Source organism: Zootoca vivipara, chromosome 2, assembly GCF_963506605.1.
Source record: "Zootoca vivipara chromosome 2, rZooViv1.1, whole genome shotgun sequence".
NCBI classification, from domain to species: Eukaryota; Metazoa; Chordata; class Lepidosauria; order Squamata; family Lacertidae; genus Zootoca; species Zootoca vivipara.
Window position 1 is genome coordinate 68,003,800 of NC_083277.1, and position 26,324 is coordinate 68,030,123.

Consider the following 26,324-nt stretch of genomic DNA (forward strand, 5'->3'; position numbering starts at 1 on the left):
TAGCCTGAGAAACAAGGTGCCCTTTAAATCTTGGGTTCAGCAGATGCTGCCTACATGCATGTGTAATATTTTCACCACAAGAGGTCTGTATTATTATAGACACACCACAGAATTTCCTCAGGAAACCCATATTTTCTACCAGACTAAATAGGCTGTTTGGCTGTGTTTTTCAACAAGAATGTGGCTTTTTTAAAAAATGCACATGACCTTCCCCTCTTGGGTTATGTGATGGCTTTTGTTCAATAGCTCGGATAGGATTGTTAAAAATATTTCAGACCTTTGGAAGAAAAGCAGCTGCAGAAATGAGTAATTTATCTTACCTCAAACCAAAGCATTGATCTCAGAAGAATTAGAAAGGGCTGAAGTAACAGTAGTATGAGTTTTTGCATGTTTACGGAACAATAAGTAGCAGGAAGAAGTAGCACAGAAATCTTTTCAGTCAAACCTGCTTTTGTGCTCCATAATGATTTTGTTAATTATGTATGAGACTTATTTCTGCCTCACTGATTTTAATCTTATCTGTGGCCTCCCTAGAAGTCTGGAGCAAAAAAGCAGACATCGCATCAAGTCATATTTGTAAGACATAGAAGACCTCCCTTAAAGAATGGCCTTTTCTCCATATACAGCTTTACATAGCTTGAATAGTTTTTCTGACTGAATAGTTTTTCTGACTACTACCCCAATGTAGAGGTGGAGGGGGTTAATCTTTTTTCAGTTAGTGGTAGGAAAAGTAGATATTTTATTTATATATCACTGAATTACAGCCCTCTCTAACCTGTGTAAAGAAACTCAACATAACAAAAAATGAGTACTGTAGTGTGCGCACATGCAGAAGACACCATCAATCCTTAGCCTTGCAGATTGCAAAATATTTTTTCTGATTTCCAGGTCAGTCATGTCCTTTCCCCGCACCCCTATAATTTCCTCTATATTGATCAATAGCTACCTTCACAGTAGTAATTTATTTTAAAGCATGCTTTCTAAACAAAGAAGTTACTAAACCCTTAAAATAAGGCTGCAATCCTGCACTCACTTCCCCGGGAATAAGTCCCATTGGGACTTCTGTCTAGATACGTACAGGATTGCACAGTAAGTTATCTTTAAACAGTTTTAAAAATAATAATTTTAAGGTTGATCTATGGATTTTACATTTTTCAGTCAAGAGTGCTGAGCAAAAATGCATTTTTCCTGTCCTAAACCAGGGTTAAGTAGAAGGCAGAATTTCTTCTACTCTAGTCTTTAAGAACACAAACTTGTTTAAGCAGATACCATATTTGGAAGAGATCTTGGTCAAGAAAAATAATCATAGGAGCAGCACATTCCTTTTCAGTCATGTGACTGGAAAAGCAAGCAAATAAACGTTCCCTAAAAGGCGGGGTAGAAATATATTAAATAAACGTGCATGCACACGCAGGAACACTCCCCCCATTATGTTAACATAAAATGTTACCAACAGATAATAGCAAGTTGCAAGTGGTATAAGATTTGCAAAGCATCTTTCAAGACTAAATACATTACATAAGAAGACAAAAGAATTTGCCAGCAGACCTTAAATCATAGGCAAGACACAGCAGGGAAGGGAAGTGAAAGGAAAGGGGTAGATGTTTGAGATCAGTTAGAAGATGCTAGTATAAAGAGGCACATTTTTTAAATCAGGAACTGTTATTTTTAAATACTTGTACCCCACCCTTCTCATACATCTGTATCTGTTAAGCTTACAATAAAAAACACTGGTATATAAAAATAAAAAAGCTTAAAACCGGAAACAGGCTCAGCAGATAAAAATATTATAAACAAATAAAAGGAAGGAGCCAGCCAGATGTCAAGTAGTAAAGAATTCCAATGACAGGGAGCAGCAAGCAAGAGGCAAACTCAGGATATGGAGGATATGTGGGCATTACAGGAGCAAAGAGTGTGTGGAGCAGCAGAAAAATAAGTGGAGCTGTGAGAATGAAGGCATTTAAAAGTTAACAGAAGAAATGTAAGTAGAATATGAAAAGAATTAGCCAATAGAAAAAGAATTAGCCAATAGAAAAAGCAGAAACAAGCAGTAAACATAGCTATAGGGACAAGTTGAATGAATTATGAAGAATCCAAGGCAGAGGAAAGAGAGAATATATTGGAAGCCAAGCAAAAGCAAGTTTACAAGTTGATGGCTCATCAATACCTAAAACTCAAGTTGTCAAAAAGTATTTCAATTTTATGCATAGCCTCATTATTATTATTAATTTCAATTCTGTAACACTACACATTTTAAAGAATAAAATATCAAAGCAGTTAACAGCCTACAAACTTTGTACAAATTATACACGTAAAAGGAAGTGTTGCATAAAGTAGTAAGCAGATGATATGGTATTATTCAGGATGCTAAAAGTCAAAACAGACTTCAAAGATTTCCAGTGGGAAACAGGATGGACTTTTTGTCTGATCCAGCGTATCACTTTCTATGTCAGTTTCCACAGAGGTAGCAAATGTTTTTAGTGTATGTACTGACAAAAACACCTCCTATATTTGACATAGCACCTATGCCTTTAAATATGCATGTACTTTTCTTTCAGCAGAAGCTGGCGGAGTCATGAAAACATCCACGTCTCAAACCAAAATAACCTCAGATCCAGATGAGAATAATCCAAACTTAGATTTAAAGCATTTCAATGATTCTAGATTTGAAACTGTAGTTCTTGTGACCTTTTGCTTATCACAGAGAGCTCCTTACATTTAACCTGCCTGTAGTTGATGTAGTTGAACTGCTGGAGTGAAATATCAAGTCTGAGCCAAGTAAGGAAAAAACCTTAGCTATTCAATATTTTCAGAAAAGGAATACACAATGACATTTTATTTTATTTGATGAGGAAGTTAGAAAACACACATATAGTGAAATTGTTCTTTACAAAGACCTTGTATTCATTCTAAAACTGAAAATTACAGGTATAGAAAGAATTAAGTATCTTCTCAAATGAAATGTTTCCAATATCATGGCTTCTCAAAGTAGTTCCCATTGCAAAGTATTTAACAGCACAATCATGCCCCTGCTAATCTCCTCACCTCCCCATGAATTCTTACAGCCCAGTGAAAGTGTTTTAGATTTAAAACAAAAACAAAACCACAGCTACAGTCCTACCACATGGCAAGTCAAAGCTGTTGAAAAGTGAAACATAAAATCAGCACAACACATGTCATTAATCTGGCAAAATATTTTGGGAAGTCCAACACAGTTAAAGGCAATTCATGCTTTGAAAAACACATGAGCTTGTTTTGGTGTTCCAGTTTATTAAATTTAGAGCCTGATTTGTTTAGATCAATGTACATTTTACATATTAAAATTTTGCCCCATAGCATCACATCCTTCTACAAAACAGACATTTCAAAACTGGACAAATTTTTAGCTCCAATTATTACTGCCATTGTTTACACAGATACCACCAGTGATGCAATAATAAGGGCAAAATTACAAGAATTTGAGAAAAGTTCTCTCATAAATGTTAATGTGATAAGAAGTGGAAAATAGAACAGCTTTGGAACCAGGGAAAGTTAGACTACAGTGTCTACAGGTCAGAGACTGTCTAAAGTAGGCTACCATATTCTGATACAATAGCCACCAACATTGGAGATGATTGACAAACTATTTCCTCATATGCCGACACAGAAAAATGGGGGGGGGGCGATAATTAAAGAATATATACACACACACATTCACAATAAGCTTGACTAATTCTGTACTTCCCTTATAGAAAAAAAATCTCATGTAATGGAAGTACAATTTCTCATTAAATAATAAGTTCAATTTTTATTTTTTGCTAATTCCTAAAACCAGACATGTATAGAAAACTTATTTAAATCTTCCAAATTTCTCATTTTGCAGGAAAATATACAGACACTACTTTTGTTATCCTTATGCATTAAAATCCATTAAAAGTTTAGGTCTTCACGATTTCCAGGCCATTTACATGGTTCTAGAAGTTCATATGCTGATCTAACTCGGAATGGGAGGAAGATGGGCAAGGGAGAAGGTTTTTTTCTATGTGAGGTGGGAAACTTCAACCTTTGTTGAAGTACAACTACCACCCCCTGTTTAAGATTTTTCAAGCTGAGCTTATACTATAGTTGTCCAGAAAAGTTGTAACTGATTTGATTCAGTATACCTAGAAGCACACAATTTTTTTTTAAAAAAACTTTAATTATGCCCTCCTGAAACTGTTGTAATCTGTGCAGAAAAGGACCTCCTGACGAAAATAATTTTGATCTTTAAAAAAAATCCAGCATGACTACATTAAAAAATGTAATTTACAATAAGCAGTGTAAATAGCAAAGATAAACAGAAATGACAAGTTTCACAAATGAAAACTGGCAGACAGATTTACTCCAAATATTTATAAAACTTTGTATCTTCCTTTGTTGGTTGGTTGGTATGAATTTTGCTGTAAGAGAAGAAAGCAGTATGTGATTAATCAGACATGTAGTTAGTATACTTTCTAAGCTAACTCAACTATAAAAACAGTAACAAAAGTATATTACAATGTCGCAAAACAAGAGTGTCTAAGGGGAAGGAAACACGGAATGGAAAGCTCAATAAAGCATTTGATTGTGAGCTTAAGTGTCTGAAGTCAGCTCACCATGGAATAAACAAAGAATCCCAAATCGGCATCCAAAAGAAACACAATACTGAGCAGAAAAAAATAACATTGGTTTTGGAAAAAAAGAAAGCTTCAATTTACAAAAGGAAATAAATCAGTTGTCTTCTATGGAAAGGTAAGAGATGTTTCCAAAGAAGCACATATGCAACCCTCTATAAAAAAATTTAATGTACAAGGATATGTTTGTTAACCCCTTGGAGAGATGTCTCCAAGAGTAAAATCCTCACAGTATTCAGTCTCTATCTGTCGCTATAACAGACTAGCAAGAACATCGGCGGGGGGGGGGGGGGGGAGGCCTGACTGGTCCAGTATTTCTGAATTTGATGTATTAAGTATAAATAGCTTAAGGGAGCAATCCTATGCTTCTGCGGAGGGCACCTGGGAGGCTGCTGAATAACTTGAACCTTCCTCTCCATGGCTAGAAAGGGAGGACCATGATCAGTGGCCTCACTGGTTTGGCAGTTTGCCACAGCTTATTTGTCCTCTGCTCAGAAGGCAGTAAAACAAAGCGAGGCATTACAGGAGCATGTCAGGGCAGATAGGGGGAGGCACTGGCTCTGCTGGATCCAAAGCTCCTCCATTTCCCAGAAATGCCTCGAGAATGCAGGAGTAACTATACCAGTTCTGGAGCTGGTATAGGTGATTTCCCCTCCCACTGGAAACAATGGGAGGGTTTTTCAAACAAAGGAATTGGTGAGGAAAAAGGAATTGGTGAGGAAGGGGTAAGAAGCCACCCACACAAATATGTTTTGCCCTGTCTGGCATAAACCTGGTAGGGCTTTGGAAATGGAGGCTACTTTACCCCTGAGTCTTCCCCGCCCTCCATAAACTTCATAGGATTAATCTGTCCAGATAGTATTGTGGAATTATGGCACACGTGGCAAACTGTGGCTGGCTGATCCAGAATTCCTTCATCTCCTTGAGCAGTTTCTTCACATGGGTGGGGCTGCCCATCTGTCATATGACATCAGGTGATTTTCCTTTGAATCTCTAAGCATGCTCCTGATTCTTCCTTTGCAGCTCTAGATTAATACACATGCAAGATCCAAAGGAAAACCCCAGAATTCAAGCTGTTGCTACAAGAGAAGAAATGCACTCCTGATTCTTCCTTTCCAGCTGTAATCTGGTGCTTTTTTTTTAATTTGGCAGGGCAACAGAAAAAGATATCAAACAAAAGTGCCAAATTCTATCAGTGGCTGGAAAGGATGAATCGGCTGCTCTCTTATTTTTTTCTTTACATTTTAGCCATGTGGATTTACCTGCCCACCTGCTGTCACACGATGTCAGGTGTTGGACAGGTGGGTGTGGTTTAGACAAAACTCATGCCACATTGTCAAAAGGGGAAGCCTGAAAGGCCTAATTAAGCCTGTGGGTGAGCTGCTCCCCACCACTGATAATTACTATGAAATACCTGGAATTTCAGACAAAAATTATGACTATTTCACCTACCAGTCTGATAAGCTCTTCTTTGATAAGCCTGGTAATTTCTGCCTTTGCTTTCTGCACAGCCAATTCATTGGCACCTGAAAGCAGAAAGTAAACAAAAATTAAATCATCAAGGACGAAGCAAGCAAACAGAAGAATCACATTGTGTTGGTAGCCATGAAGGTGCTTCAGTAATCCAGTAATTCGTACACTGTGACATTAAACCTACATTAAGTTTCATAATGTTATACACATACATATTCACATTACCAAGAAATTCAGCAAGAAGAAATTAGTGAACAACTGAACAAACACCCTCTTGTCGCCTTAAATCCATGGGGCTTGCATGGAGTTCCCACCAAAATTAATAACAAGAATATACGTATGGGGACATGCTTGTCAGGGTTACTACATATTTAGTGAGTTTTGTATTTCTGAATAGCTACACAGGAGTGATGCATTTCTCTCTTTCTATAACATTACACAAAATTTAAAAGCCGTTAAAATAGTTTAGGTCTAAAACAGTGGCTTCCTATATGAACCTGCCTGCACACTTTGATTAAACAAGGGAAACCCTGCTCCATGTCCCAGCAGAGACACTGTGGGTGGTGATCTGAAAGGAGGCCTTCTCGATGATGGGCTGCAAATGCCCCCCCAAAAAAGAGTGAGATGTGCCTGTAACTAAGAATTCAACACCCTGAAGATACACTGGCAGCTTCTTATGGCTATGTCTATGGCTGACGGTGATTAGAGAAGAGGTAGGTAAAGAAGCTTGTAGAATCTTTTTTACCATCCTCCTAGCTGGAGCCAAAAGTAAAATGGTGGCTGATGTGTAGAGGCAATTACCAGCTGCATCCCAAGAGCCCCATTTGCTGAGATTACCTGTACATGCTAGATGTGATACAAATTTGTATATGCCTTAGAGCAGGCATGTCAAACCTGCGGCCCTCCAGATGTTTTGGCCTACAACTCCCATGATCCCTAGATAGCAGGACCAGTGGTTGGGGAAGATGGGAATTGTAGTCCAAAACATCTGGAGGGCCGCAGGTTTGATATGCCTGCCTTAGAGCTTGTTAAGTTCTTGCAGCTGGCCCTAAAGTGGCTCCCCTCCCCATCACATGGAAACATCTGATGATATGGAAGATTCCTGCTCCAATAACTGAGGCTTCCAGGAGTGTCTGGTGTTGGTCTTAGAACTGTCTGCATCATTAGAACAATGGAATGGAGTGTGCTCATCCCCCCCGTATTGGCATTTCCAGTTGGGGAGGACAAACCTGAATCTACCCTGGTGTGCTACCAGGGTCAAGACTGGGTACTTGTTTTGCTCCAACTTAAAAATGTCACCACCAGAAGCCCTGCACTTCCCCTTGCTTTTGACAAATCATTGCAAATATCTTTAGAAGGTCAAGTCGCTGGCTGGTTGATGGGCAAAGTGGCTTGTAATGAGCTGGCAGCTTGTTTTAACTCCATGTGCCTTCACAGTAACCGGAACACACACACCCATTGTCCTTTATCTCCAGGTGAACCAATGGGAAGTCCAGATGGCAGTATTTAAAAATGTAAAAGCTACTATTGTTCAACTTGTTCCTTTAATTTCTTCTTGTCAGCAATTTTGGACACTCTGGTCAACAGTGAGCCCTCTGCTGGTGTGGGCACACAGGGAAATGTCACACAATGTCATAGCTGCCAAGTTTTCGCTTTTCTCGCGAGGAAGCCTATTCAGCATAAGGGAAAATCCCTGTAAAAAAGGGATAACTTGGCAGCTATGCACAATGTTGACTCCTGAAACTGCTCAATATTGCAGGTTTCCCACACCTTGTTGCAGATGTACCCTCCTGAATACTGGCTTGTGTCAAATCGACTATGTGGTTAATCACTACTGCCAATATTTGTGTCAAGCTGTTCTCCCACCTCACTGAGAACAGCAGCACATATCCCCTGCTGTGGCAACTTTTCTAGAACAAGGAAGAATTCCCTTCTTTGCCCTTTAAGAAAGCAACAATAGATGTGTCTGGGTATCTTTTTGCACAGAAACACAATTAATTGACTTTCTAGCCTAGATAGCTGCAATGCTTGCTAAAAACATGCCCTATGTGGCATTCATTTTACATTCAACAGACGGCTGTAATGGGAGTTTTAGTGGAAATGATTAGCAATACTCACTCTCAATGGCCAAGTAAATTTTTCGTTCTCCCTCCTTGGGCTCTTTGCCTGGAGGGAAGTATGTTCCTCTGATTGTAATGGCAGCTTCAGAATATTCACTTATTCTGTGCAGAGCTTCCTTTGATGTTACTTTCCACCTGGCAGTCTGTAAAACAAAAGAAGCAAAGAAAAGGAAAAGATGCAAAGTATTAAATCAAAAAAGGCTAAGTGGAATTCTAAACAAAGGGACTTCACAGTAAGTAGCATAACAGAATGACCAGAAACCAGAAATGGGGAAATAGTGTAAGTGATTAATGCTTTGATATTTAGAATAAAAAAATATTATAAATAACATTTTATAAAAAGTATAATAAGCTCCATTTAATAGTTCTTTTCTCTCATCACTATGTAGGACAATTTTAAAAAGTTAAACACTTCTTAATATATCAGAAATAGTTTATAGAAAACATTATCAGAAGACAGCTATATATATATATGCATGTGCAAGCTGTCCTCTGATAATCAGATAATCAGATATTACACACACACACACACACACCCCACCCTGGTGAAAGTGTAGTTTTGTTAATGAATGAAGTCTCTACAGTGCCTTTATGAGCTGGAAAGAAAAATTATTTAGCAGAATGTCAATGGGTTACTAGGTGTGAATATGGTTGACATATTTTAAAAGTAATTTTCAAGACAACAAAAAATATATTGGTCAGAAAACAAAAAAATGAGGAAATCTTATTCAGTGGAAGAATATCTTATTCAGTGTGAAAGTTTCACTCCATCATTAAACCACAAATGCTGCTGACTAGTGAAAAAGTCCATAGTTACACAGCAGCAGTTGATACACAACAGGTGATAATATTAAGGATGGATTTGGCAATTAAGAACCTATGTTAGCAAGAAATTGTCTACTAGATTCCCAGCTAGAGCCCTGAGCTGTACAACCACCATTGCAATATGAAGAATCCACCACCACAAAATCTTGCCTGTGGGAAATCATTGATCTCCAGTTCTTCCTCATATCTTTTAAAAGATTCATTTTGTCCGCCTTCCTGTTTTTCCTCCTCTTGTTTCTCTATGGGCACATAATTCAGCTTGGCATTGATCTTCTCAGCCAGTTGTTCTGCAATGGTCTTTGCAGATACGGTTGGAGCCTGAATGGTGCCACCCCTCAGGATAGCATTGGTAGCTTGCTGCATCACATCCTGTAATAAGGTATTTTTTTAATAAAACAAAACAAAACTAATTTCAGAAACATACCACAGCACAAGGTAGTACAAGAATTTTACCAGCATATGAATGTTGTCGCGTAACCATCTGTGCATATATATTCTAAACCTGCACAAATGAGACGTCCCTATCACTGACTAATCCCAAGCCCCCTTGGATGTACAAACAAAACAAACGTTGAATTGAAACAAAGACAATATTATCCCAGGATAACTAATCATATAAATTCCCAGATGGGTAGCCATGCGAGCCTGTTGCAGCAAAAGCAGCTAAAGACTGGAAACAAAAAGGCTAACCAGTTTATTATTGAATAAGCTTTCATGGATGATGAACCATAAAAGTTTATGTCCTAATAAATTTCTTAATTTTTAAAGTGTCATAAACTGCTATTTTTAATCATAAAAACGGGCCTACAGACAGTCTTTGCATTTTGGTAGCAACTATATACATAAGCACAGCACTCCTCACATAAAAAATTGATACAATTATTAGCAGAACCATGCAGTCTTGGTGTTCAAAGTTAAGCCTGAAATCAAACACAGTGTAGTCAGAAATGTACTAGCTATAATCCAGGTCACAGCAGATGTGACGTGCCCAGGTTTTAGAAGGAACTGCCAGAATAAATAATGCAGGCTAGGGCCACTGCTATGTCAATCTACAGATCTGCAATACTGGATATATCTTTTATTTATGGTAGATAATAAACAACACGGTGTATTTTCCAAGAGTGATCTTGTTCATATATCGTTAGACCCTGAAATTTTAAGTGGAGCTGCTCTCATTACAGACTTAAACTCATCAATACATTATCAACTGGGCAGGTCAGCTATGGGCCAAATTATAAGTGACTGGAGCAGCTACATGCATTCAAGTATGAAGCAGAACATCTGTCCTTTTTGAAATTTTATTTTATTTTTGCACCTAGGAGTATATGCCAGTGAGGAGAGCTATTCTTTCCTTTGCCTGACACGGCTGCCTTCCTCTGCTGCAAGCATTTCTCTCCCCACTTCAGATATCAGAGTTGGCTGGGAGTGTTTTGAAGCAATGGAGGACAAGGCAAAGTAAGGGAGGGCTTAGCTTCCCTCATCCATGTACTCTTTTTTTATGTCTGCCCAATTAAGGCATGAAAGTGAGACATATTCCTAAATAAACATGGCTGCCCCATCACATTGTTTGGCCTAAGAGAACTAAAATAATATTTTGCTACCAATTATGCTTTTAAACGAAAATGTTGAAAAGCATTAGCAGGCTCTTGTCCAATTTTGCACGGGTTTATATACAGGTATGTCTATAAACATGGCCTGAACTGTACTGTGTTGGCTCGTTTGCAGAATGAGCTTGGACTAACAGCTTTATAATAAGAGGAAAAGAATCTGGGACAGGATCAAGCACTTTCTCAAAACAGCTGCCCCCAAGTCATGACTCCCTTTCCTAAGTTGCAACTCTGTATAAGCAACCAAGTGGTGGGAATCCAAAAAGCCCAATGGTTTCAGGATGCTTTCGTTATACAAAAGAAAACAATGCTAGGTTTAAAAAAACTGTATTTGTAACTCCTCTGTTCCAAACGCTGCTGTTCAGAAATCCACACCCGCATTTTCTGCATGCAATTAGTCGCATGCATCTTTGGATTCTGGCCTAAGTTTGGAATGGGGTTTTATCCTAGTACCATGAAATACCTTCTATGAGAAAAATCCTCCGCTTATTAGCAAAATGAACTCACCCCAAACATAAAATCCAAGGGCCAATAGGATTGAATACACCCAAAAGTAATATAAAATTAGTATGGTGATGTCTCTCACCTGCTAGTGATAATCTGAATGGCATGCTATTTATTCTCTGAATGAGCCCAACCAGTCACTGATCACTCAACTAGTTGTTATAACTGGTTGCTCTTTTTTTCTTTTTGCTGTGACAGGAGGCTTTTCATGTTTTTATTGCTCGGCTGCATTTATTTATTTATGATTGTAACTAAAATTTTACTGTATAGTTTTATGTTATGACTGTTAGTCGCTCTGTGTCTGTGCTGAAAGAGCAGCAAATAAATTCTGGAGCATTTTAATGCCTCCTGTTACCAAGACAACTGAGCCAACACACTCTCTAGCCATGCAATGAAATTACCTCATGCCAAGATAGGAAAAAGTGGCTGAGGTGCTTCGGCAATGGGAATGCTCCTGATTTTACTGCACTGTGGTAGTATCACTGCCGCACAGCAAGGCAGGGAGCGTCCGCACAGCTGCCTCAGCAACCAGAGCATGTGTCCTACTCCCCTCCCTGAGAGTACTGTGGCGGCATGGCCAACATTGGCCACTATAGTATGATTCCCTCTATGTTCCTTGACCCGTTAGACTGCAGGCATGTCAAACATGCGGCCCTCCAGATGTTTTGGCCTACAACTCCCATGATCCCTAGCTAGCAGGACCAGTGGTTGGGGAAGATGGGAATTGTAGTCCAAAACATCTGGAGGGCTGCAAGTTTGACATGCCTGCGTTAGAGTAAGTCAGAGGAGAAGATAGCTCAGACCAAAAAATAAAAAATAAAAATAAATGTCAAAACACCTACAGAGGAAGAAACAAGAGTTGTGAATTGTTGCAGAGAAAGGAGATCCTGTTTAAGGTTTTCCGGGAACTTTGCATTAACTCACAATTCTGGCATGTTCTCCACAATGCATACAAATAGTGGGCAAAATACTGATCACTTAGGATGTTGCTCATGCAGAGCAAAAAGTAACCCATGTTTTCAGATTTAAAAAATCCTTCCAGTGGCACCTTAGAGACCAACTAAGTTTGTTATTGGTATGACCTTTCGTGTGCATGCACACTTCTTCAGATACACTGAAACGGAAGTCACCAGACCCTTATATTTTCAGATATTAACTTTATGGCTGAAGTAAGTTGGGCCTGTTTAGCATTAGTTCATACATATCTATAGTACTGGTGCACTTTTTTCTTTTCTTTTCTTTTTCCTTTTCCCTTGTTTTTTGGGCAACAAACATATTACTTAATTTTATTTAATGTCCTCTGGGACTAAACAGGCACCTATTTTTGCTATCTATCCCAAGCTGGGAGTGAAGCGTTCATAAACAAATTATGAAAATTAATGAAAAAAATGAGTAAATTCTTATTCGGTAATCACTGCTACTGAGCATGCTAACAGCCGACCACAAAAAAACTGTTCATGCAGAAATACCATTCTACAAAGAACTTTTGTTAAAAAGGCATATTTGCATATAAAATATGGTCAATGACTTTTTTTAGGGACCTTGACAAATTATTAAGGTATTTATAACTTTCATAGTTGGCCCAGTTATTGGCACTAATACTTTGAATTTCTGCATCAACAGTCACATCAAAAACACTTCAAATATTGCCAACATATATGCAGTGGAACTTTCGGTTATCTGGACCTCCCAAATATGAATTCCTTTTCATGCCCTGTGCCCCTCTGCTCTGCTAACCAGGCCATCAAATTCCTAGACTGCCCAGGAACATCTGGTTCTTCATCCCTGCTGTAGTGGCTATTCAAAATAAATACTTCACTCCTCACTTCTAGGATAGTTACATATATAGAACCACAGAAAGGCACTAAAAAGAATGTGAACATTTTTTTACTCCTTTTTCAATAGTACTTAACTTGGACAGTATGGTTTTGTGTCTGCACAAATGTAAATCAAAACTGAGCATTTATTAACACAGAACTCTGTAAACAATGTCTACATCATTTTTTACCCCAGTGTAAATGTGTGTGTATCTTAGGGTTGTGCAGATAATGAGAATTCTACTGGATGCAGTTGGCAACATATAGCATATTCAATAAAAGTTTAGAAATGTTTGCTTTGTAAAGGAGGGTGACCTTAAATTGAAAAGAGACCAATACTTGTGCCTCGGCTCCAAGATTCTTCTGTGCATTGATTCTCAATGCCAATCTCTTAGCAATTTCTAACTTTTCTGCATTTCCTGCTGTTGGGGCAGGAACGTTAGATGTCCCGCCAGACGATGCCATGTCCTTTACTCTTTTCTTTGAATTGAACATACTTTCAATCTGCTCGTCAATCTATTGAAAAAGAAAAAACAATGTAATTTCAAGTTTTCGGAAATTACGGCCAACTCCATCAATGGAAGCCCAGTGCAAGGCTTTTCCTTGTGTAATGGGGCTTCTCCCACCTCCTCCCCCGTGTGACCCACACAATTGGCTCTGGGAGAGATCAGAACCCCCCGGAAAAGCACACAGTGGAGGCAGGATTGTTCCATCTGATGTGTGCAATGCTGAATTCCACCCATTATATAAATAAAAGCAAGAAGCAGTCTCTGAAATAATTCGGCCTGGGGTGCTGACAGTCTCATTTTGAGTGAAAGGCAATAGAAAAATCATTAAACTTAAAAACCATGCCTGACCTTCATTATAAACAATTTCCAGAAAGGTAGATAAATTAGTTAGTTGCAGAAAAAAAACAAAGAGGAGCTTTCCCTTCCTTTCCTCAACCCTGAAGCCCCCCAAATCTAATCCAGTGAATCTGTCAATCTTCTGGAGCGAAGCCTGGAAGTTCCCAGGGGCCTACAAAAGGTGAAGACAGGAAAATCCTGCTGCATGAGGGGATGTCCACTTGTGCAAGGTTGGATGTCGTCCAGTATTCAATTTCCATTTAATGTAAAGAGTATGAAGCATCTGAATGCCGAAAATCCTTTTAATTGCATATAAAAAGGAAATTCAGCTAACAAGCAACCATGTTTTTGTAAAATCAATCAGAACAGAAGCAGAAAAAGTGAGTCACAATTCTGTAGTTACTATTATATATGAAGAGAATGCTATACTAAAAAGTAAATTTAAATACTTACTGAAACTGCCGTATCTTCATCATCTGAATCTTGCAAGCCAAGTGCAGCTTTTTGTAATTTCTTCCGCTCATTAGCCAAAGCCTCTTCAGTTTCATCAAACTTGAATCCTTTCCCAGAAAACCCGCTGCTCTTCTTAATTGTTTTCCCCTCCTAAAAGGCAAATCTCCTTGTTCAGAAGTCACTTCCACAATATAAAAAATCCATCTTAGCTTTTAACATGTCTATTGCAAATATTTCAATACTTGTTTATGTTAATGAATGGGGGAGCTGATCCTGCTAAAGTGCTGCTAAGCACTCACAACATATAAATGCAGGTAGAAAAACTCCATATGCAGAAAAACTCCAAATGTAGAAACAAAAAAGGAGATTTAACAGATATCACACATAAAGTAGAAATATAAGTCTAGTTACAGGTAGGTAGCCGTGTTGGTCGAAACAAAATAAAAAAAATTCCTTCCAGCAGCACCTTAAAGACCAACTAAGTTTGTCATAGGTATGAGCTTTCATGTGCATGCACACTTCTTCAGATACACTGAAATAGACTATTTCAGTGTATCTGAAGAAGTGTGCATGCACACGAAAGCTCGTACCAAAATAAAAAACTTAGTTGGTCTTTAAGGTGCTGCTGGAAGGATTTTTTTTATTTTGTTAGAAATATGTTTCACCTTTAAAAAATAACTACATGGCACCTGTAGAACAAAAAGAACAAATCCACTGAACCCTTATTCCTTTTTAGATATTTCCATGCACACCCAAGCAGCATTTTAAGGAAAAACTAAAAAATGAAACGGTAATGCTTTTCAGCCTATAAATCGAGGCATGATCTACATATGCAGCAAAATGGAAGGGACAATAAATAACACCAAGCTGCAGGTGGGGGGTGGGTGCTATTTTTTACTGCTCTTTATGTATAAAACTTCCTAGCTGTAAAAACAAAAACACAAGGCAGAAAGGTCAAACACAGACCACTCCCTTTTCTAGGTTTCTACTAGTAGGAAGTTGTTGCACAAAAAAGCACTCAAAAATGCCATCACCAAACCAGAAGTCTGAAGTAAACTACATTCTTTTACCTCCTTCTCATTATATTATTGCCAGGCCTAACTCTACAGCATGGCCTCCAAACTTTAAAAGCACAGCTTGGATTCAAGAAGCAAAAGGAACAAAGCTCCTGCACACAAGCACACTGTGCTCAAATAGGCAGGCTCTATGGTAGGCCTCAAGCTACTGTTTGCTTAATCAGAAAAACATATTTGGATTAGTTTCACTTTTCTCTCACAACACGCAAAGTGGGAGGTGTTCTTGAGCAGAGAAGACACTTTGGCTCCTACCCCATAAAAACCACGTTAAAACTATGTCCCAACAAGTGCCCATCTGAAGCCTATTTAACAACTGTTTTGCCTTTTTCACAAACATTATCAGACAATGGAAAAGTGGATTACTTACAGCCTTCTGCTGATCTTTGAAGTCAGTCCAAAGCTTCTCCAGCTCAGGAGGAACTGGATTACTTGACAACTCCAAAGCTTTAATTATATCACCAGCATACCGTGCTTGATCTTCAGTAATGAAGGTATATGCATAACCCTGTTAATAAAATATTATGTATAAACTTTGGGGGCAATTATATTTTAGGACACAACAATCCACCAAGCTAGTGTGAAGAACTTAATTCACTGTTTGGGGGCAACCAAATATATAACAAATAGGGTGACAGGTAAGAAGAGCAATCACCAGACACCAGTCTGTTTTAATCTTGTGGCGACTTCTTGACCCACAGATGAATCAATAGGAATGTAGTCACTGACTTCCGTGGTATCACAGCTCTTTTGCTAAGGTTTCCACAGGACCTGACAGCATTCCAGGATTGACTTTTAGCTTTTTTTAAAAGCAAGAGACGGGGGGCAGCATCCAACAAGTCAACTACACTGATGCAAGAAACCTTGTGTGTGTAACAGCCCATCCATCAGGTCCAGATGGTTGGGGGGACTCTAGAGAAGATTGGGGAGCGGGAAGGAAAGGAAAGAGAAGATCTGTTGCACCAGCAGAATCCTACTGGCATAGAACTGGAAGCAACCCAGAATTTAAATTTTTAAGTCTTTATCTTTCTACATTTCAGTTATAAAAAGGTCTTCTTTAAAAAATAACCTCATTTAAAAAGAAACTGGAACAATGCAAACATATGCTGTACATAGGCATTATCCATAGTTCAGTGCACCATGAATTAGCATTCTATTGAGTTCAGTGAGGCTAACTCCCTGGTAATTTGTTCTAGGACTGCAGTGATCTTACTGTACCTGCACATGCCTATGCCTTGAGGTTACACAATGGCTTTATATAGTTACAAACCAATGTAAGATTATTATCATTTTTCTATTATCTTCTTCTTCTTCATCAAGAGCAGGCATGTCAAACTTGCGGCCCTCCAGATGTTTTGGCCTACAACTCCCATGATCCCTAGCTAGCAGGACCAGTGGTTGGGGAAGATGGGAATTGTAGTCCAAAACATCTGGAGGGCCGCAAGTTTGACATGCCTGATCAAGAGTGATCAGTTAGAATGCATGCTTGTTCGGAAAACATGAATGTCAAAATGAACTTCCTGCTGATTTAAATCATGACTTAAATCAGATTTAAAATAGCCTTTATTTAAAACTGATCCACCTGCAGTGTTCTACAAATTCTCTACTTCCAACGAACAAAATCATCTTTATCAGAGTACCGTTTTAAGCAGTTTATTTACAAAAAAATATTGCACACATACTTTGTTGCCTGCTCGTCCAGTTCTGCCTGCTCTGTGCACATAATCCTCATAATGATTGGGACAACTGTAGTTGACTACAAGCATAAGATGTTTCACATCAAGACCTCGGGCTGCCACAGATGTGGCCACAAGAAGTTTGCACACTCCACTCTTAAAATCATTGATTATGCTATCTCTGTCATACTGGTCAATACCTGTGGAGGACACATAATACAGACGTTGAGAAATGACATTATTCAGGTTTCATTACTCTAGTTATATAGATGTAATGACTGAATAATGTCCATTACCTCCATGAAGAGACAGGCAGGGATAGGAGGCTCGCATTAAGTCTTTCAGCAATCCATCAGCATGTTCTTGTTTATCTACAAATATAATGACAGCTCCTTGTTCCTGATAATGTCCCAATAATTCAAGTAACTTCAAAAACTTGTTCTCCTCCTCTATGACAATCTGAAAGAACAACATAGTTTAAGGAGACAGCATCTCACAGATAATTGCTTAAATTGGCTTCCCGACATATTGGAAGGAAAAATCAAGTAAGTCAATATACAGTTCTCTTCCATCTCAACTCTATGATTCTTGCTTTAATTTTGATAGTGCAAATTGCTAAATTTTGCAAAAACAAAAACAAAAAAAACTACAGCTGCATCTAAGCAAGTGGGTCAAAGAAGTACAAGAAAGAGCTGTGCTGCTAGGATTCAGAGAGCTGGTCAGAATCATGCAAAGGAAGCCCCCATTATATATAAGCTTCCTGGCACAACAGCTCATAGACTGTGCATACAAATAGTAACCTTGGTGGAAGAAAAAATAAATAATATCCTTGGTATAAGGAAAAATAAATCTCACTACTGTAATCGTCAGTCTACTTTGTAAAGTGAATGTATTTTAGAGGTCAATTTTTTTCAAAATAATCCAGAGATGAAGCCATCTCGGATGTATAGTTTTGTATGTACAACTGAGTTTTGAGCAGTTTGTTGCAAAAGCAGCAGATACAGAAGATATATTCCTGAAACTTACCACTTTTTGTTCCACATCAGAGCAGACGACACTCCTACCACCAACTTGGACTTCTATTGGCTTGCTTAATATTCGACGAGCTAAAGCCTCCATGGCTCTAGGGAAGGTAGCAGAGAACATAACAGTCTGGCGATCAGGTCTCACATTGTCTACAATGCGCATAACCTAGAGCAAGTTCAAAGGGAAGGTTAACACCACAATTCTCCAAATCAAATTACTTGCATCTCAGCTCATGCAATACAATGCAAAACCTTACATAGATGGGAAGCATTTTAGTAACCAAACATTTTTGCAAAAGCCTATGGAACATAGCAGGCATAGGCAAACTTGGCCCTCCAGATGTTTTGGGACTACAACTCCCATGATCCCTAGCTAACAGGACCAGTGGTCAGGGATGATGGGAATTGTAGTCCCAAAACATCTTGAGGGCCGAGTTTGCATATGTCTGGTTTACCCCAACACTTTACATTGGCTGTACAAATACTCAAATATGCTCTCAGTGCTTTTTCATTTACTGAAAGAAAATTGTACTGTAATTGGAAAGCAAGTGAACATTGGGGACATTGATTACTGTTGGGCATGGGACAATCTCCTATAATGATTATTTTTGCAGGTCTACTTCTGTACAAATTCCGCAACAAAAAGTGCAGAGCAACCCTCCTACATTCTACAGGAAAGAAACTTCAGTGCCTACATTAGTGGTGGCTAATCTTTCTGATAGGTTTGCCACAAGCATAAGCCTTCTAGAGTTTCTTATATACTGTACATCCCTTTTGTTTTTGCCTGGTGCTATTTTGTATATAGTCTACTGAACTGGGGAGCAGGCAACACTATAGGGCTAAGTATGTGTCAGCCAAGTCTGTGAACTTTCCAGGCACCCATTTCAGATTAATCACGTATGTTCTAAACACTGGATTTTTGTCTTGGGAGCTGCAATCCCTTTTAGGCATCTTTCAGAGGCCACATGGGCAAGGGCAGAGGTAACAATGGGCAGAACAAATATGAATTTTACTTTGTACAGCAAACTAGTTTCTACACTTGTTCACACATCCCTCTCTATCTTCCATCCAGCCAAGCAAGTAGCATTATTAGAGTTCAAGGACAAACTGACACTAGGCAAAACACTCAAGGATGGTGCAAAGCAGGGTCAGGATGTGGTTTAGGGAGAGTCCCAAGGACCATATAGAAAGACCTGGAGGGTTGCAATATGACCCAAGGTCTGAACTAAAAAGACACAAATTTACAAATAACTTCTTCCAACTCTACAATTCTATTATTCTAAATTTTTAGAAAACAACTTGCTGAAGTCTAGTAGTTTCCCATTCTCACCTGAGGCTCAAAGCCCATGTCAAACATTCTATCAGCTTCATCAAGGACAACATATGTCACTCTCCGAAGATTTGTAACTCGACCTATGAAAAGGCGAGAGAAAAATAAAGAGAAACAAGAATAACTCTAAAGGCCATTTTTCTTCAACAGCAAATGTAAATAAAATGGTACATATTCTGACTACTGGCTAAACAGACATTAAATGTTATATTTATTTTAGAAAAGCAATTCGCTAAATGCCTTATCTCTTGCTCCATTGACATTTTGGCAATTGTGTACTGATGCACAAGGCCCATTATTTTGTCAAACTCCTCTCTTGCATACCAGTATAGGGCCAGAAGAACCTGTAAAATTCAGAAAACAGCCCTCACCAAAACACATCATAAAACTAAGACTGAGGTGAAGCAACGAGCCACATCAGCCACTATCTGTGAGCGCCACCTAGAAAAAAACATATTAGAGATTACAGCGCATGTGTGGAAGGCAAAGTTCAAGAGCTAACTGAAGAAGCCCCACAAAAGCCTCTACATAGATTATTATTTGAAATATTTATGATGGATGAAAGTAACCACAAAGAAGACAAGAGTTTTGTCACTGTTTTCGTCAGAATCAGCACCTCTCACATTGATTTGAAGATAAGGAGAATCTTCTAGACAGCAGCTAACAACAAGAATTGCATAAGCCACATTTCCCATACCTTCAGACACACCTTAACACTTATAATTCAGTCTTAACTCAAATAATTTGTCTTTAAAATAAATCACAAAAAATTCTGATTCCAGAAGTGCCAATACAAAATGCATTTGAAGCTAAACTTAAAATGTTGTACACAGTAGCAATTATGTATTATATCATTGAATTGAAGAACCCCCATATGTAAGTAGAACACACTTCCCCACACACATTGCATATGCAATTTGTGGGTTCCCCCCTCCATTAGCTGCAACATCTAAAGCCCTCCCCCCACCACTCTAGGGGGTCATGAATCAGTGTGAAGCACAGCATGGGGGAGGGGTGTGTGAGAGAGAAAAAATAAGGTGGGGGATCAGTGGAAAGCACTACAACACATACACATCCTGCATGTGTGGTAGTGCTTTCCACTTGGGATTTTAGGATCTAATCCAGGGGTCGGCAAGCTTACCGGACAATGGGCCGGTCCACGCTCCGTCCATCAGAGGAGCGCCCGTGTGCGTACGCTATTTCTGGTGCTCCTCTGACCCGGATGTATGCCGGAAATAGCATGTGCCCATGCGCACAGATGCTTGTCTGTCCCGCATGTGTGCGCACATGCTATTTCCGGCACACAGGTGCCATCAACCCGGAAGTCAGTCCCCACACCGCGCTGGTAAAGAGCGGGCTACCGGCCCATGGACCTTAGGTTGCTGACCCCTGATCTAATCTCATGTGATTTGGAATTACATGAGAGCAGACTGAGTTTTAACAACAAAACCCTTAAACACTTAAAACTAGGGTAGATTTTAAATGTCTAAAACCTGCAGGTATTGCTGCTTCTATATGCTATAAAGGGAATGGGTAAGACAGGAAAAACCCTACCCAACCTCCTCTGAACATGGGAAGAGCAGAAACCTTACATGAAGTTTGAGGTATCTAAAAAAGCATGGAACTTTCTCCACAGCATAGAGGTTATGCACTCCACCACAAGCTCCCTTCCAGGTGATTCTTTAATTCTGCATATCCCTAGGTCACTTCCAATCATCAATTATGATCTGAATTTCTCAACTACTTATTTGGATGCTGGACTGAGTTAGACACAAGGGGAGGATCACACAATTTAACTATTTTGAAGCAAGGGGAAAAAAAGGAAGCGGAAAAGCTGTTTTAATGTGGCTTTTAAGGTAGCTAATTTAAAGCAGATAAAAGGTAAATATCCTTCAGGACTAAATACACATGTTATTATCCAATTTTAATTGGCAGAATTTTCATTATTTATTCAGCTCCTAAAAGTGTACTTTTGCTTGCGAACTGCAATGATGTACCTACCTTTGATGGCTTAAGTCTTGGAAGCCCAGTTCTACAATTCTTGAAGGAACTTTCCCCACAGAAGTCAAATGTCAACAGTTTAGTAGAGGTTTTGAAGTACAATATTTAAGCAAATCAAACATTATTTGACAAGCATGCAATACTGAAATAAAAGGCATTTTAAAGCTGCAATATCTCTGTTTAGTATATATGAGAGAAATTTCATGTTTTTGTTGAAAAAGAATTGTGGATTTACTTTAATTTAGAAATGTGCAGCTATATTTCCTTCAACAAAAGGATGTTGCATTAATGTCGACAAACATCAGACAGGCAGCATAACTTCAAATTAAGAAACAGTAATCCTAAGTAAGCCAATTTTGAAGTTGAGATATAAATCTAAAATGCATATACTTTTTCTAAGAAATTCTTAAGAGTTACTGTCCTTCACTTATAAGACCCACATCTAAACGTTATTGGAAAGAACCATTTTTATTACTATATTCACCATATCTGATATCACAGCTTCAAGAAATATATGACTTCCAGAATTCCACTTATGAATAAAATGTCCCATTTATTTATCATTAAAGAAAATCATTAAATGAAAGTCTCTTCTTACCATTGTTAGCTGCTAACATGTCAATCATGCGGCCAGGTGTGCAAACGATTATTTCAGCACCCCTTTTCAGTTCAGCAATCTGGTTATAAAATAAGTTGAGGAAAATTAAAATTTATAACACTCATGGTATTATCAGCAACCCTTAAGCAATTTATTCTATTCATCAGTGATTAAGTACCAATTCCCTCAGCTGTAAACAATAAAGGTTGGGGGTATTATTCCCCTGCAACATCTGATTGGCTCATTTTTTGTCAGATAAAACAAATAAAAACATAGTAAGATGCTTGCAAACACCTTACTTACTATGGTGCCCCATGAAGATTAATCTGCAGTTGCCTAGCTCAGGACGGCCTTTTGTTTGTAGAAGGCAAAGTCTGCATCCAACCTATTGTAATTTAAATTGCCTTGGGTGGTATCCAGCTTTTACTCAGAGTAGACCCAGTGAAATTAATGGAGCTAACTTAGCCATGTTGATTAATTTCAATGGGTCTATTCCAAATAATACTTAGTTCAGGCATCCCCAAACTTCAGCCCTCCAGATGTTTTGGACTACAATTCCCATCTTCCCCGGCCACTGGTCCTGTTAGCTAGGGATCATGTGAGTTGTAGGCCAAAACATCTGGAGGGCCGCAGTTTGGGGATGCCTGACTTAGTTGAATACTGCCCTCTGTTTTGTGGCAGAGTTTAGATTCGATACCTTCCATTTCTTGTGAATTATTAAGTGTGGAATGTCCCAAATATGCAACTGGGAAACTCCCAATCTATATACAGTATATATAAATGTAGAAAATGTGTTTTGTTAAAGCCCACCTTTCTCCGAAACTGCTTGCCCAATTGCCATCAAATTTGGCCACAACGTCACATGCGGATGGCATAGTGTTCCTATCAAGTTAGATTGGACAGATGGCACACCTGTGACAGGTATATACCTGATTTTGTGTCAAAATAAATAGCGACCTCCAGTGGACATCAAAGGACTGAGCCACAGCTACGCGAGGCAGGGCCAGCTAGTTACTATATAAATTGTGAAAGCAACTCTGCAGTCAAAACAACAGCTGTGGGTTCAACAACAAAACTGAAAGTTCATAAAATTTTACCAGAATAGGAACATATTCATTTTCATGGATCTGTAGAGTTGGAAGAGACCACAAGGGTCATCTAGCCCAACCCCCTGCAAGCAATGCAAGAATATTTTGCCCAACATGGGGCTTGAACCCTTGACCCAGAGATTAAGAGTCTCATGTTCTACCGTACCTACTGAGCTACTAAGATGGTGATTTTGCTGAATCCTTCAGCAAAAAGTCCCTTTGCTAATGTATGCATCAGAGAAGAAATAGAAACACACACAACCCCGATGGGTGTCCTGTCCCTCTTGGGGAATAGCCATGAAAGGCTGCTGCAAGAGCAGAGCTCAGCTCATGCCTCTCTGGATCCAAAACAGTAACCTTTGCATTCTCTCTAAATTAAACAACTGTTACAGAGAAGCTACTTGAAAGCTAAAAAAGAAAAAGGATTCCAAACAAATTCTGCACTGATAGCAACACAAATCGAGATACAGTGGTGCCTCGCTAGATGAAATTAATTCGTTCCACGGGTCTTTTCTTATAGCGAAAAATTCGTCTAGCGAATCCCATAGGAATGCATTGAATTTTTTTTGAATTTTTTTTTGCCCATAGGAACGCATTAATTGAATTTCAATGCATTCCTATGGGAAACCGCGATTCGCTAGACGAATTTTTCGTAAAACGCATTCGTCTAGCGAGGCAACCTCCGCTCGAAAAATCATTTCGTTAAGCGGAAATTTCGTTAAGCAGGGCATTCGTTAAGCGAGGCACCACTGTACTATGAATAGAGAGGCAAGATTTATATGTACCTGTTCACTTATTCCTGTTCCTCCATATACACATACAACTCTAACCCCAAGTGTCTTTGAGAACTTCTTACACTCCTTTGTAATCTGTAAAGCCAGCTCTCGAGTAGGAGTCATAATAACAGCTGAAAAGAACAAAGCAGTGCAATTACAAAAATTGTAACTCTTTACTCATAAGCAAATCTCACCATTTTCAGCACCTTACTTCCAACACATGCTTAAAAGGTAGTACGATTTCCTTCCACAAAAGAAATCCAATTTCTAGAATGGCATAATTTTCTTTTGTGAGAGAAATCTAATATGTCATAGTAATAGGTATTTTATAGATGTATAGGATTTTATGTACAACGTAAAGTGTGTAAAGAAACAAGGTAAATATGAGTTTCATTCAATTTCTTCCCGTTAAGCCATGAACTTGCTTTTTTTAAAATAACAAATTGGCAAAGTAATAGCTTGGTGGCTCACAGACAAATTCAGACAACCATCCTTTGCATTTTGTTTCAGTTTTGTTCCTCATTTTGCTGCAAATTTCCTAAACACATGTGCTCCATTCTCCTTTGTACTGCAACCTGGTGCTTTTCCTTAGTAAATCCTTAAGTTGCTTAGCAGCACCCAGTACCTCAATATATATGAGGTGGTGTTTGGGGAGAAAGATTGGGGAAGGAAGGAAACTTGAGGATGGCTCCATAAACTAATCCACACATATTCTGCTAGAAGAAATGAACACTTAAGATACACCTGCAACACAGAAGCAAAGCATATCCTGTATTGTTTTCCCCTCCTCCTGGCAAGGAGAACAGTTACCAAATTTAATAGTGACATTATAAATATATAGCACAAGCCAGGGATTTCCTTTCATAGTTCACTTCCAGTTCATGCTTGATCCATTAAATTAATTATTAACCTGCACACAAACACCATGAGATTAAAAAGAATGTTGCTATCATGTACCTATTGGACCCTCTCCTTCTTCTAGTTGTCTCTGATCCATGATGTGCCTGAACATGGGCAACAGAAAAGCAATAGTCTTTCCACTTCCTGTTTTAGCAATGCCAATTAAATCACGTCCACCCATAATTGCAGGTATAGCCTGGGCTTGGATAGGGGTGGGCTTCTCATAGCCATGCCTTAAAGGAAATCAGAGATTGTATGTTAAGAACTTGAACGTTCTATTATGCACATTTTTTTTAAAAAAAATTACATAGTCAAAATTATTAATTGAAATTAAAATACATCACAACATATATACGATTAGTGAACAAGTGACACAAAATAATTAAGTTACCTGTAGCTACCCTGAAATCTTGAATTTGCATGGCTTGTTAGATAATTTCTTTTACACAGATTCACATGGTAACCATGTGCTGCAAACAGCACAAGTCAGAAAGCAAAGACCCTGACAGGAAGAATTCATATACACTTCAAGACATACATGCTTCATTTTGCTGCAGTTCACTTACTTTTTCATGGAACTCAGGATTTTCATAGAAATACCACACTGTACCCAGGTTTTAATTGGCTTAGGACATCCTTTACCCTTGACTATAATTCCTTCCATTTCCAGCCTATATGCATTCACCTCTGAAACACAATCCACATTAGAATACTGATTAACTTATCCACATCAATCAATGCCCTCTTGTAAGATATTCTCTGTACATGTGATATTATTGACCTCTGCAGCAATGTTTTTGATAAAGCATATTGAGATTTACAATAAGCTTTCTATGTTGTAAACATGACTACAAAAGACAGTGTTATGCATTAATATAGGCCATTCTGTTGATGACTCTCTTTTCCTAATACAATAAGACCACAATTTATGCATAAGTAACTTGTGCACATTCAGCTTTAAGCACTGGGAGAAAAAGAAAAAGAAATTTAAAAGGGGCGCGTGGGTGTTCAGGAGAAAATAATTTGGCAATCCCACCAACATTGTACCCAATGTGTTTAGACTATATATGAAATTGGATTTAGGGCTGAAGGCTGAAGGCTTACTGCAGGCATAGGCAACCTTGGCTCTCCAGATATTTTGGAACTAAAACTCCCATGATCCCTGACCACTGGCCCTGTTAGCTAGGGATCATGGAAGTTGTAGTTCCAAAACATCTGGAGAGCCAAGGTTGCCTATGCCTGGCTTACTGTATGCCAAGTGTCTCCCAACGTATTTTTATCCATGGTCATCTGAAATGCAACAGCTCTGAAACTAGAGTTACTACTACTTTGACGGTTGTTATTACCTTCCTGAGTCATCTTAGCTAGCTCTGGGACTTCAACATAGAAGTTTTTCCTGTAGGGCTCATATTCAATCTTCCCATGATCCACTGGTTCCAGCAATTTCCTATGTTTGGTCTGGTACCCTGTCAGTGCAGTCTGGAGATCTACTTCCTCCTCTTCAGAGGAATACTGTTGAGTTATAAAATCACAAAAGTTAAACATTCAGGCAAAGGAATATTCAGGCAAAATCTGCTTTCTG

The 26,324-nt window shown here is 38.7% G+C and overlaps 1 protein-coding gene across 4 annotated transcripts in view; it reads right to left on the minus strand.

The window, feature by feature from the left end:
- Positions 1-2,823: 2,823 nt before the first annotated feature.
- DDX46 (DEAD-box helicase 46) overlaps positions 2,824-26,324 on the minus strand; it is a 35,047-nt gene continuing 11,546 nt past the window's right edge. For 2 of the 4 annotated variants that reach the window (XM_060271667.1, XM_060271666.1), the window contains exons 9-24: positions 26,089-26,254; positions 25,309-25,429; positions 24,800-24,975; positions 23,852-23,973; positions 21,979-22,057; positions 19,380-19,462; positions 18,051-18,215; positions 17,321-17,483; positions 17,031-17,224; positions 15,719-15,856; positions 14,276-14,425; positions 13,317-13,493; positions 9,200-9,418; positions 8,223-8,367; positions 6,084-6,157; positions 2,824-4,418 (exon numbers count right to left, since the gene is read on the minus strand). In XM_060271667.1, coding sequence (XP_060127650.1) covers positions 4,371-4,418; positions 6,084-6,157; positions 8,223-8,367; positions 9,200-9,418; positions 13,317-13,493; positions 14,276-14,425; positions 15,719-15,856; positions 17,031-17,224; positions 17,321-17,483; positions 18,051-18,215; positions 19,380-19,462; positions 21,979-22,057; positions 23,852-23,973; positions 24,800-24,975; positions 25,309-25,429; positions 26,089-26,254 — 2,220 coding nt within the window. In that variant the 3' untranslated portion in view covers positions 2,824-4,370. Of the gene's footprint in view, positions 4,419-6,083; positions 6,158-8,222; positions 8,368-9,199; positions 9,419-13,292; positions 13,494-14,275; positions 14,426-15,718; positions 15,857-17,030; positions 17,225-17,320; positions 17,484-18,050; positions 18,216-19,379; positions 19,463-21,978; positions 22,058-23,851; positions 23,974-24,799; positions 24,976-25,308; positions 25,430-26,088; positions 26,255-26,324 lie in introns of all 4 variants that reach the window. The other 2 variants (XM_035105470.2, XM_035105469.2) reach the window with 1 other exon arrangement.